This window comes from Schistocerca serialis, chromosome 10, assembly GCF_023864345.2.
Source record: "Schistocerca serialis cubense isolate TAMUIC-IGC-003099 chromosome 10, iqSchSeri2.2, whole genome shotgun sequence".
In the NCBI taxonomy this organism is placed as follows: Eukaryota; Metazoa; Arthropoda; class Insecta; order Orthoptera; family Acrididae; genus Schistocerca; species Schistocerca serialis.
The window spans coordinates 176,457,873-176,471,718 of record NC_064647.1 but is presented as its reverse complement, the minus strand read 5'-3'; the positions used below and the strand labels follow the sequence as shown (position 1 = coordinate 176,471,718).

General features: G+C 41.8%; 1 protein-coding gene across 1 annotated transcript in view; it reads left to right on the top strand.

The window, feature by feature from the left end:
* LOC126425299 (eukaryotic translation initiation factor 3 subunit F) overlaps nucleotides 1-13,846 on the top strand; it is a 55,327-nt gene that overhangs the window by 3,767 nt on the left and 37,714 nt on the right. The window contains exon 4 of the mRNA XM_050088277.1: nucleotides 11,241-11,332. Coding sequence (XP_049944234.1) covers nucleotides 11,241-11,332 — 92 coding nt within the window. The remainder of the gene's footprint in view (nucleotides 1-11,240; nucleotides 11,333-13,846) is intronic.

Sequence of the window (13,846 nt, the reverse complement as noted above, 5' to 3'; positions counted from 1 at the left end):
ACCCTGCTTCTGTGGTGGTTGTATACACTTTGGCTTTCCTGATATTCATCCACGGAATGTGCTTGGCTACCACGGGCCCCAGTCTTTGCAGCATCTTTTCCCTTCCGTGCTGCACGTCTGCTGTTCTTTTTCTCCTTCCTTGGGAAAAATGTCTGGGCTGTGTTTGGAAATGTATTCTGCATTTTTGGTAGTAAGTATCAGAATACTCATCACTGATTTTGTTCCATTTTTCTTTCTTCGTTCAGCTTCTTCTATCCTTCTTCTGCTTGGGTGTTTGAGGTTCCTCTTTTTCTTCTTCCTCCCTGTGCGCTCCTGAAGGCCGGCCCACACATCTGATGCATAACTGGTGACTGGGTAACATGTAATTCCAAGCCCCAGGTTGACAGGTAGGATTCGCACATACCCCCTGGCACAGGCCAGGCCCATGGAAGGGTGATTACTGGAGCTGCTACCTTCCCAAATTTCCAATTGGTCCCTGGGGGTGTTTGGGAGGTGTGACCTGAGGTGTGAACAATCACCTAAGGTGGGTGCGCTGCCATCTCAAGGCCCCCCCCCCCCCCCAGATGGGAGGAGCACACCATTGGAGATGCCGGCAATCATGGGGATTTTCTCGCAATGACCCAATGATCTTCACAGGCAATGGCTATGAAACGTAAACGGAATGATTCAAAGACTCCCCAAGCAGCACCAAGGTTCCTCGTGGTTTCACATACTGAAGACAGTCAGTCCTTCTCTACAGTAAATCCGTTCATTATTCTGAATGGTATTGATCCAATTGCTGGCCCTGTGAAATCCTGCTCTTTTGGAAACTAGTTCTGATTCTCAAGCACAACTGCTTGCAGCTTCGCACGTTCATGGCCATTCTGTTCATGTCAAGGCCCTTCAAACACTGAATTCTTCCTGTGGTGTTATTTACACTAGGCTGCTCCATGGTCTGACCGAGGCAGAAACCCTAACATACCTCTCTGATCAGGGTGTGTTGCTGTCCGTGGGAGTGATGAAAAAAGTAGATGCCTCCTTAGTATCCACATGCACTCTTTTTCTCACTTTTGATAGAGTGGTTCTTCCGTTAAAGATCGAAGCAGGTTATGACGTTATCACAATCAGATGTTATATTCCAAACACAATTTGCCCCTACCAGTGTCATCATTACAACCGAACTCGAGAGTCCTGTCAACACCCAGCCAAATGTCTACCCTGTGATGCAGATGCTCACAAAGGCAATTGTCTGCCTCCTACCCACTGCATCAACTGCAGTGGCAGCCATGCTGCCTCCTCCAACGATTGTCCTGTGTTTCTCTATAAGTGAGCTGTCCAGGAGATGCGCGTGAAGGAAAAAGTGTCTTACCTGGTCGCTCGCAAGTTGTTGGCTAGTCGGAAACCCTGCATTCTACCATCTGGCAGCTACAGCACTGTTCTTGCAACATCTAGCTCCACGAAGGACATGGTCATGCAGACATGCAACCTCAAATGTACCACTGTGGTTGTGAAATCGCCCAGCATCATGGTAGCATCCCCTTCTCCTCCTCCAGCTGTGCAACATGCCACCAAACTTTTGCCTCACAGGGTGAAGTCACTAGCTTCACAACCGGCAGGCCAGAAAGGACAGAAGGAACACTCCAGTCAAGACATCCTCTGTCCCTCCAGCCAACCAACATCTAAGTCTTTCTCTGTTAACTGGAAAGCCTCGAAGAAGTCAAACAAAGGCAAACTGTCTTCTCCTTTACCAACTCAAAGATCCTCTTCGACGGTGTCACCATGTGATACCCTTGCCCAGACGACGTCTGTGTCACTGGTGCGCATCACCAACCATTTTTCTGCCTTGGACTCGGCAGGCCGACAGAAGAAGACTGCCAACGCTTCTGTAGACCTCGTGGAGAAGGATCCTCATGCCTCTGTGCCCTGTAGCAGCAAGTCTTCGAAGGCTGGCACTCAGCAGCCGTCAAAGTGACACCCCCTTCGCTTTTACCTTGTCATGACCCTCCTCCAATGGAACATTCACAGTCTTCGATTCAACAATGAGGATTTATGGCTGCTCTTAGAATCACAGCCTCCACTTGTTATCTGCCTTCAGGAAACGTAAGTTGTGTCCTCACGACTGCTTTGAGCTCTCACATTTCTTCCCGATCTGTTTTGACATTCCCCCCGAGGTCAGCATTGTATCTCATGGGGTGTCATGCTGCTCGTACGGGATGACATTCATAATCAACCCATTTCCCTAACCGCCCGCCTTCAAGCTGTTGCAGTTTCTCCTTACTTGAACTTTTCCCTTTGTACCGTTTACTTCCCTCCGTCATTCGATTCTATCAGGGCAGACTTCCTCCAGCTTATTGGGCAGCTACTTCACCCCTTTCTGCTGCTTGGTGACTTTAATGCACACCATCCCCTTTGTGGTTCTCCCAGAGTCTGTCAGAAAGGTGCTCATTTGGCTGACCTTCTGAATCAACTTACACACCTATCTCCCAGAGTCTGTCAGAAAGGTGCTCATTTGGCTGATCTTCTGAATCAACTTACACACCTATCCCCATTTGGACCTATCCTTCTGCACTGCCCAGCTTGTCCGTCGTCTCGAGTGGTCTGTTCTCTCCGACACATACTCGAGCAACCATTTTCCGTTTGCTGATTCCTACACCACCCAAATGGCAGCTTACTCCGCAGAACGTTCCATTCCTCACACTCTTCTTTAGCACGCCGTGTCGTGGTCTCTTGGTAGACTGAGGCATGCCGCAGCGTAATTCGCACACGGAGACGTGCTCTCCCTATTTTTAACCCTCATCCTACAATGACAAACTGCATTCATTATAAACAGATGCGTGCACAGTGTCATTGTGTTCTTTGGGATAGCAAGAAAAGCTAGCAGTATTTCGTTCACTAGTTCTTTTAACAGTTCCACTCCCTCTTCTGTTGTGTGGGCCAACCTCTGATGGCTCTCTGGTACTAAGATCCATTCCTCAATTTCTGGTCTGGCAGTAGCAGATGATATCGTGGACCGTATTGCTATCTCCAATACCTTGGGCAACCATTTTGCAGAGATTTTGAGCTTCTCCCACTATCACTCTGCTATCCTCCGTTGGAAATGAGTGGAGGCGGCCCGGGTGGTATGATTCTCTTTTCAGAATCATGAGTGCTGCAATGCCGCCTTTACTATGAAGGAGCTAGCTGATGGTCTCACTTCATCCCAACCCACCAACCCAGGGCCAGACGATGTTCACTTTCAGATGTTGCAGCACCTCTCGCAGGTTATCACTTTTCTGCTTCATAGGTACAACTGCATCTGGGCAGTGGGCATGTTTCGCAGATGCTGGTGTGAAGTCACTGTTATACCCATACCTAAGCCCAGTAAGGACAAACACCTTCCTTCTAGTTGTAGTTCTATTTTTCTCACCAGCTGTGTTTTCAAGGTTATGGGACTTATGGTTCATGCCCGGCTGGTATGGTGGCTTGAGTCAAGCAATTTACTAACTACTGCACAGTGTGCATTTCGAGCACACTGTTCTGCAGTTGACCATCTCGTCACTTTGTCTACCCATGTCATGAGTGGTTTTCTATGGAAATCCCAGCTATGGCCATGTTTTTCGATTTGGAGAAAGTCTGAAGACACCAGCTGGATGACTGGTATCCTCCATACTCTCTACATGTGGGGCTTCGATGGCTGCCTACCCCGTTTCCTTCAGGAATTTTTAAAAAACGGAGTTTTCAAGGTACATCTGGGCTCTGCCTTGTTGGACACCTTTATCCAGGAAAACGGTGTGCCTCAGGGTTCCGTCCTGAGTTTCGTCCTCTTTGCTATTGCCATTTGCCATTAACCCTATAATGGCCTCCCCTCTCTCTCTCTCTCTCTCTCTCTCTCCGGATATCTCCAGCTCCCTTTTTGTTGGTTTTGCCATATATTGCAGTTCTCCACAGACTTGTCTCATTGAGTGGTGTCTTCAACGATGTGATGTATCAGTCATCCCCCCCCCCCCCTCCTTCCTCCACATGACAACCATGTGTATGAATTTCTGGTGGCTCAGTTGGTTTCTTCAACCGTCTATATGTCCTCTCACATGTCTTACCTGGCAGACTGCTGTATGCGGTGCCTCAATGGTACTTCCTGGGGTGCAGATCGAACCACCCTCCTTCGTTTGTACCGGTCCCTTATCCGGTCGAAACTAGACTATTGGTGTTTCATTTCTGCATCAGCATATCCATCTCTCTTAAACCGTCTCAATAAAATCCACCATCATGGCATCCATTTGGCAACTTTTACACTAACCCGACTGAGAGTCTGTAGGCATGAACAGCCGAACTACCGCTGTCCTATCGCCGTCATTCTCTCTTCTGCAGATATGCATGCTGTTTGTCTGCCATGCGTGGCCACCTATCCTATGTCTCCTTCAATGACTCCTTTGATGTTTAGTATGGGGCTCGTCCTTGTCCTCTGTTACTTCCTGGCATTCGCTTTCAGCTCTTGCTCCAGCAGCTTAACTTCACACTACCTGCAACTTTCCCAGTGGGTGTGAATCCTTCACCACCTTAGCTTCGTGCGGTGGCCTGTGTACACCTTGGCCTTCATTTGCTTCCTAACGACACTACTTCAGCCTCGCTATATTGCCTTCAGTTTCACGAACTTTGCATGGAACTTCACGATAGTATACTGATGGCTCTGGGACTGACTGTGGTGTCAGGTGTGCCTTCATCATTGGCACCAACGTTTTTCAATATGGGCTTCCAGAACACTGCTCAGTATTTACAGCAGAGATCTTTGCCTTGAATCAGGCCATGCAGTACATCCGACGACACACGCTTTTCAATTGCATCATCTGCTCAGACGCTATCAGGCCCCTACAAAGCCTCTGTGTGCTGTACACGGTCCATCCCTTAGTGCAATGGGTGCAGGAAAGCTGTCACTTGCTCACTTTTGATAGAACCAATATGTTGTTTGTGTGTCCCTGGTCATGTCGGTCTGACAGGAAGCAAGGCCGCTGTCACTGCTGCCAAGGCTGCAGTCCTTGTACCTCAAACCACTAGTTCTTACATTCCCTCCGATGATCTCTGTGTTGCCATCTGTCAGCAGGTGGTGTTACTCTGGCATCACCACTGGTCCTCTCTTCGTGGAAACAAGCTCTGGGTTATTAAGCCTCTCCCAGCAGCTGTACTCACTCTGCAGTATGGGACTTAGTGTCCAAGTTATGTATCAATTTTGATAAAACCCAGAATTTTAATCACTTAAAATTGAGTATAAACAACGATTGTGCAGGCTGTACTGATTTCCCAGGATACAAAGATCCCTACGAGCTACAACACACCAAATAATGTTCCAAGCCACAAACAAGGAAGAAATTTATTTAACCAAAGAATTGAATGTGCCTTTTCCATTCATTGAATTGTAATTTCCTATGAATGATTTTCGTAGCTACATTCCAGTATACATCATCCTCTTGTAAGAGATGAAATGTTATCACAGTTAATTAAATTTAATTCTGTGTTCAAGATGGCAGCTTACAACAGTGATAGTAATTACATTTCCACTGTGATCCTATTCTCCACAATTCTAAATCGGCAGTAAGTCCATTGTACATGTGATGTCCCACATTATATATATCCACAGAGTCTTTATATTATGAGCCAGAGATAATTTGTCTCTTGCAGTCGTAAGGGGCCTTTGAGCCATATAAATCACTTGCTCAATTATATATAAACATTTGTGCTACATAATTAAAAGTCATAAAAAACGTGGTACTACATATCGTTTTGCTCATCACCCTTGTTGACAAGAATAAAAATGTGAGTTTGTCTGATTCATTGGCAGTGTTGGGAACTGATGAAAGTATAATTAACCTTGACTTGATCTTGTTGCCAGTGTTGTGTACTGGTCGAAATTTTTCACTTTTCCTTGTTACCGGTGTTGATAATGATGAAGATTTTGGTTAACAATCTGTAAACTTTTTCCTTGTCACCAGTGTTGGAATGTAACTGAATGTCATTATTAATTCTGTCCAAGCATCTACAGTAAAAGAAAACTTATTCCTGCTATAGTTCAGAGAGTGGCAGCGGAAGCAGGTTAAAGTGATCTCAGATAGTGTGCACCATCTCTACACGGCTGGTCTTAACTGAGAGGATGCTTGGCAAGTGATGCACCTGTATGTTTGTGGTCTCTTACAGTATTGTTGCCTACCTTTTGAGTCTGGTATCCAAGACACTCAGATATTTGTGAAAACTTGATTTGCACAGTTCAACCGTCAAGGGACCTGTCCCCATGTTATTATTGTCAGTGTTCTATCACTATCTTAACATATGCATGGGCAGTGTGGTTTCAGTTGCCTGAGACTCCAGTTGTGTGTGTGTGTGTGTGTGTGTGTGTGTGTGTGTGTGTGTGTGTGTGTGTGTGTGTTGTTGTTGTTGTTGTTGACGAAGGCCATTGACTGAAAGCTTTAAGTGTTAAGGTCTTTTTGTTGTGCCTATTTGCAACTCAGCATCTCCAGTATATGGTGAGCAGCAACTTTCCTTCTCATAATATTGTTGACACATGCGCGGAATACACACAGCGTGCTAATAAATTGTGGGACAGGGGAAGCTGTTCCAGCCTTCGGTGGACCAACTAAAGATGACTGGAGGTACCCAGTGAAAACATTACAGATTGTAGTTGGCAGCAACCAGCAGCAAACCCTTAAACTTCTTCCAGTATTCAGTTTGCTAAAAATCCCATTCCTTTGTTCAGCAGTAGCACAATTTTTGTTACCTTCTCTGTGTCATAGCTCGTGTGTTTTTCCATGTAAATGGATCTTTGGGTAATATAAAAACCCGAAATAGTGTATTTCTGGAGGAAGGGGAAATGCTGTGTGACAGTAGTTTTAGTGCTTTGTAGTATTTTTTGTCATTGCATTATGTTACTCAATTTAAACTTTGCTTTGTGTATTTGTGCATAATAGCAATGATATGCCAATGTTTGTTGATAGGCATTAGAAATAACTCAATCACTAAACAGGCCTGGAATAAATATTAAGTTCCAAAAATAAGGGAGCAGGTATGTTCACATTGTGAGTGCCTCTAATGGCCTGGTAGTCTCCTAGTATTTTACCATGCCCCTTTTTAAACAGATCATCTGATGGTGACTTGGTAGCAGTTCGCCCTGAGTGACTAGAGGCTGAAATTCAGAATTTTAAAAAAGTTACAGTGCAGTCATCTGTTTCTCTAATACTGAGTCTATGTCTCAGAGTAAGATCTACAAGTTCAAGATTTATCAAGTACCAATTTGTTCCTCCTATGAAGCTTCTGCAGTGTGATTGACAGGCATGCTGTATTGATAGAAGCCAAATTGCATCAGTAGGTACCAAGAGCTTTCTCAACACAGTCAGCCTATAGTAGCTGCCTCACATGTCTACCTTGATAAACTACATGCCACACGTACAAAATCACCTCTTCAGCGATGCTTCATTGCTTTCGCAGCTCTATAGGTAATAATTATTTGCATGTAGTCATTTGCACTTTGCGGTTGAAGCATGTTTGCCAGCTGTTAGGGATCTTCTTTTGCCAACTTCACTGCACTCAACTGTAGCTAGGTGGTAACACTGTTTTCATTGCATCCAAGTATAATGGAGAAACTCTTCACATACAGTAGTTTTTGAAAACTGTGGTTAATAATGATTGCAAACAAGTGAGTATTGGTCTGAAGTCAAAGACGCTTTGTGGCTTCTAGTGAACCAGTATTCTGGTCAGCCACCATGCCAGGTGAATGCTTAATAAAAAGTTAAATTTTTAGGCAGATCATAGTTTCTGATAGGTTTATATCAGATGCAGTTGGTACCAAAATTTTGCTGATCGGCAGTGATTATATTGTGTAGATTATGGTGACCTGTAGGAGGAGCTGAGGTGAACAATGTGTTTTACATCAAACTGTCAATGTCCACAAATGTTTTAACACTTGCTCCAATAGCATAGCTGGCTACAGATATTAAGTTTTTAACAGAGTTGTAATTGATAACACAACAAGTAGGATTTCATCTTTCTTCAAAGATAATAGATTTAGCCTGAATGAAAATTTGTTGGTGGGGGATGATAAGAAAATATGTAGTTATACGTATGTTGTTTGAGAGACAATTGAACCAAATTTTCCATGTGTTGGCTTTGTGTTATTGGCTATAATCTGAATTTTTAAAATCAAATAATTTGATGAGCACTTTGCGGGATACTTATGGAATACATACTATCATACGAGGGCCATTTTCTCAAAGGTTACTGTACTTCTTACTTGCACAGTGTGGTAGGTTATTAATTAGATAAGCAATCTGTGTAGCAGTTTTTTTTTTATATCAGCCTTAGAACTCTCACTATGATTTTTAAAATTTGTTTGTAAGGTACATAGCAATTTTTATTCCACAAAAATTTAAATGCATTCAGCAGTAATGCGCTTTGAAAATTTTTGTGTCATAGGAAGTTGTGGTACAGTGTGTGCAAAGTCTGCAGCATATTGTACCTTTTTATCTGCAGTGCTTCAGCAGAAAATGTTTCTTGCACACTGAAAAATGAAATTTACATGAAATCCTGAAATACAAAAAGAAGACTGTATCAAAATTTATGCCATAAACAAATAACTTAAGTTGGCCGTAACCGTACACTTAGTATTCATGTAGCTTTTTTATTCTAGTGTGATCCTTGTGGCATACCCTTTTGGCAGTATTCTTCACTGACATTTCAGAACTAGCAATACACATTTTATTAGTTTTCTTCTAGAGATATTCAGTCAAGCAACTTGCATCAAACCTAGTCTCATATGGATCCTGATTCTTGCAGTGTTACCATCATCGAACACCAGATCAACATCTTAATGAGGAACTTGAAACTTCCAGTCTAGAGCAGGAGCATGTAGAGGAACTATGGCTCAAGTTTAAAAGAATGGTTGACCATGCACTGGTTAGATATGACCCAGTAGAACAGTCCATAATTGGGGGGCGGGAATCTCCGTGGTGTACAGTCACTGTAAAGAAACTTCTAAAGGAACAGCTATTATTGTGTAATAGGTGTAAAACAAAGTGTAGGGCTGTAGATAAATAGATGCTGAATGAAATGTGTTTTTCTGTCAGGAGAAAAATGTGTGATGCCTTCAATGACTACCATAGCAGAATATTGTCATGTGAGCTTTTACAGAATAAAAAGAAATTTTGGTCATATGTAAAGGCTGTTAGTGGCACCAAAGTTAGTGTCCAGTTGCTTGTGAATGAGACAGGAACTGAATTTGAGGGTAGCAAAGCAAAAACTGAAATGCTTAACTCCATTTTCAAATGTTCCTTTACAAAGAAAAATCCAGGAAAGTGCCCCAATTTAATCATTGTACCACTCGAAAAATGGATGAAGTAAATATTAGTGCTAGTGGTGTTGAGAAACATCTGAAGTCGTTACATGTGAACAAATCTCCAGTTTGATCCCTGTCAGATTTTATTTTGAATTTGTGGCTAAGTTATCCCCTCTTTTAACTATAATCTGTTGTAGACTCCTCAAACAAAAAGCCATGCCCAATTCTTTGGAAAAAGCACAGGTCACACCCCTCTACAAGAAGGGTAGTAGAAGTGATCCACAAAACTACTGTCCTATATCCTTGACATCAATTTTTTGTAGACTCTTAGAACATATTCTGAGCTCAAACATGATGAGGTATCGTGAACTGAATGACCTGCTCAATGCCAACCAGCATGGATTCCAAAAACATCGATCATGTGATACCCAACTAGCACTTTTCTCACATGACAACTGTTAGTTTTGGATCAAGGCAATTGGATAGGTGCAGTATTTCTTGATTTCCGAAAAGCATTTTACTCAGTACCAAATCTACACTTATTATCAAAAGTTTGATTTTATGAGCTATCAAATGAAATTTGTGACTGGATTTCAGGACGTTTTGGTAGGGGAGGACACAACATGTTACCTTGAATGGAGAGTCATCACCAGATGCAGAAGTTATTTCAGGTGTACCCCAGAGAAGTGTGTTGGGACTCATGCTGTATATTATTGACCTTGCAGATAATATTAATAGTAACATCAGATGATGCTGTTATCTATAACGAAGTACTATCTGAAAGAAGCTGCATAAATATTCAGTCACATCTAGACAAGCTTTCAGAGTGGTGCAAAGACTGGCAGCTTGCTTTAAGTGTTCAGAAATGTAAAACTGTGCACTTAAAAAACATAGTATCCTATGACTAAATATCAATGGGTCACTGTTCCTGGCAACTCGTATAAAAAAGTGAGGGTAATATTTGGGATATGAGAGGGAATGACCCCATAGGCTCAGTTGTGAGTAAAGCTGGTGGTAGGCTTCAGTTTATTGGTAAAATATGGGGGAATTGCAATAAATCTACAAAGGAGATTTCTTACAAATTGTGTGCGGCCTGTTGTAAAATATTGCTCGCATGTGTGGGCCCATGCCATATAGCACTAACAGGGGACAATGAACATATACAGAGCAGGGCGGCATGAATGGTCACAGGTTTGTTTAATCCATGGGAGAGTGTCACAGAAATAATGAAGGAAGACTTGTGCATTGGTTGAAATGAGATTGCTTGTACATTTGTAGCACGAATTTAAGTTTGAAAATTGGGGACCATATTCCTAACATTCTAGGGAATCACCTAGTGGGGAAAAAAGCTTTTTTTTTACCAGTTTTACATACACATTAAGTGGACAATCATAATAAAAACAATACAACTTTTTGTGAAAGCGGAGTGCTTTGGAGATTAAAAGATGCAACTTCTTCACAAATATTTTTAGGTTTCAGGACGATTTTAAAGCTCATGTTTTAACCTTATCCAGAGGGTCTCTGACAAACAAAATCTTGTCTAGTACAAGAACACATACTGTTTATAATAGAACATTATTAAAGAAAATTGTAAGTGAAAACATTAAGTAATATTTTATCAGTGTACACATAAATTTGATATCATTGTTACTTATTAATTGTTTCATAAGGAAAATTCACGTGAGAAAATTGTAAAGTTATGAGAGGTAAAATTTTTAGTACTGTATAGCCACATGGAAAAGTACACAAACCTATTAATTCCTTCCTCATGGAGGAAATAACGTTAGTAACTGGTGCAGTTTGGTAGAATTGTCAAGAAGTAATGAGTCTGTGGAACTGCTAAGGGCATTCAGTAGACTTTGTCCGCAAAACACATTAGAATAATAGCAATTCTTCTACCAGAATAGAGATGGTACTATGTTTTTGTTAATTTGTTAAAGTTACTCAGAAAACTAATTTTCATTTTCAGTGTTCCCATTGGTGTCCCAAGGCGCAAATGTGGCTGCATGTTTACACCTGTTGCAGTTGAAATACTTTGTTATGAACCTGAAGTTGTTGGAGGTGAGCAGTTTGTAAATTCATTATTTATTGATAGCTTCGTAATGCTGTTTAGTCTAAATTGAAACATTTTATACATTGGCCTACTTTGGCAATCTTTCAAAACCTGTGGAAACAAAAAAAGCAAAATATCCTACCTGACCTTCACAACAGTTTAGCCTAGACAAGAGCTCAAAACTATCTTTATATGTGAAAAAAGTAAAGGTACACTTATGAGTAAAAACATTAATAGACATTGCTAGATCCCCCACCTTCTGTGCTGTCGACAATTGGTTCTACCACAGAGGTGTGTTAGTGGTCGTGATGCAAAGCCACAGTTGAAAAGTTCACTCTAGGCAAACCACAACCAGTTACTGTTTTCAAAATGTGGTGTTCAAACAAATAAAGTGAGCCACATGCCTTTGTAATCTGATTAGTCTTACCAAATATTCAGCCTGAATAAGTAAAAGTGAAGGTACACCTCAGAAATTTCATTGCACTATGTACAGAACCATAAAGTTGTTTAGTGCTTTAGAGTGTGGCTGAAATGACAGATATACTTACACTGTAGGATGATGATAACAATAAGAAGAAGAAGAATAAAAGTTGCCAGTGTTCACATTGTTGTGACCACTGTTAAACTTCAGTAAGGTACACTTTGGTATAGTCTTTTAAAAATTGTTTAGGCTTAAAATACAAATTATCTCCTTTCATTTACACATAATGTTGTAGTTCTCACATTATATTTGATATAACCAACCTTCATTTGCACATGTAATTTTGACACAAGAAGATTTGAATCAGTTGTCATAGCAAGATCATGATACAGCATGGGTTATGGAATGATAATGTAGATTCCCCCCCCATGAACCATGGACCTTGCCGTTGGTGGGGAGGCTTGCGTGCCTCAGCGATACAGATAGCCGTACCGTAGGTGCAACCACAACGGAGGGGTATCTGTTGAGAGGCCAGACAAACGTGTGGTTCCTGAAGAGGGGCAGCAGCCTTTTCAGTAGTTGCAAGGGCAACAGTCTGGATCATTGACTGATCGGGCCTTGTAACAATAACCAAAACGGCCTTGCTGTGCTGGTACTGCGAACGGCTGAAAGCAAGGGGAAACTACAGCCGTAATTTTTCCCGAGGGCATGCAGCTTTACTGTATGATTACATGATGATGGCGTCCTCTTGGGTAAAATATTCCGGAGGTAAAATAGTCCCCCATTCGGATCTCCAGGCGGGGACTACTCAAGAGGATGTCGTTATCAGGAGAAAGAAAACTGGCGTTCTACGGATCGGAGCGTGAAATGTCAGATCCCTTAATCGGGCAGGTAGGTTAAAAAATTTAAAAAGGGAAATGGATAGGTTGAAGTTAGATATAGTGGGAATTAGTGAAGTTCGGTGGCAGGAGGAACAAGACTTCTGGTCAGGTGGCTACAGGGTTATAAACACAAAATCAAATAGGGGGAATGCAGGAGTAGGTTTAATAATGAATAGGAAAATAGGAATGAGGGTAAGCTACTACAAACAGCATAGTGAACGCATTATTGTGGCCAAGATAGATACGAAGCCCACACCTACTACAGTAGTACAAGTTTATATGCCAACTAGCTCTGCAGATGACGAAGAAATTGAAGAAATGTGTGATGAAATAAAAGAAATTATTCAGATTGTGAAGGGAGACGAAAATTTAATAGTCATGGGTGACTGGAATTCGAGTGTAGGAAAAGGGAGAGAAGGAAACATAGTAGGTGAATATGGATTGGGGGACAGAAATGAAAGAGGAAGCCGCCTGGTAGAATTTTGCACAGAGCACAACATAATCATAACTAACACTTGGTTTAAGAATCATGAAAGAAGGTTGTATACATGGAAGAACCCTGGAGATACTAAAAGGTATCAGATAGATTATATAATGGTAAGACAGAGATTTAGGAACCAGGTTTTAAATTGTAAGACATTTCCAGGGGCAGATGTGGACTCTGACCACAATCTATTGGTTATGACCTGTAGATTAAAACTGAAGAAACTGCAAAAAGGTGGGAATTTAAGGAGATGGGACCTGGATAAACTAAAAGAACCAGAGGTTGTACAGAGATTCAGGGAGAGCATAAGGGAGCAATTGACAGGAATGGGGGAAATAAATACAGTAGAAGAAGAATGGGTAGCTTTGAGGGATGAAGTAGTGAAGGCAGCAGAGGATCAAGTAGGTAAAAAGACGAGGGCTAGTAGAAATCCTTGGGTAACAGAAGAAATATTGAATTTAATAGATGAAAGGAGAAAATATAAAAATGCAGTAAGTGAAACAGGCAAAAAGGAATACAAACGTCTCAAAAATGAGATCGACAGGAAGTGCAAAATGGCTAAGCAGGGATGGCTAGAGGACAAATGTAAGGATGTAGAGGCCTGTCTCACTAGGGGTAAGATAGATACTGCCTACAGGAAAATTAAAGAGACCTTTGGAGATAAGAGAACGACTTGTATGAATATCAAGAGCTCAGATGGAAACCCAGTGCTAAGCAAAGAAGGGAAAGCAGAAAG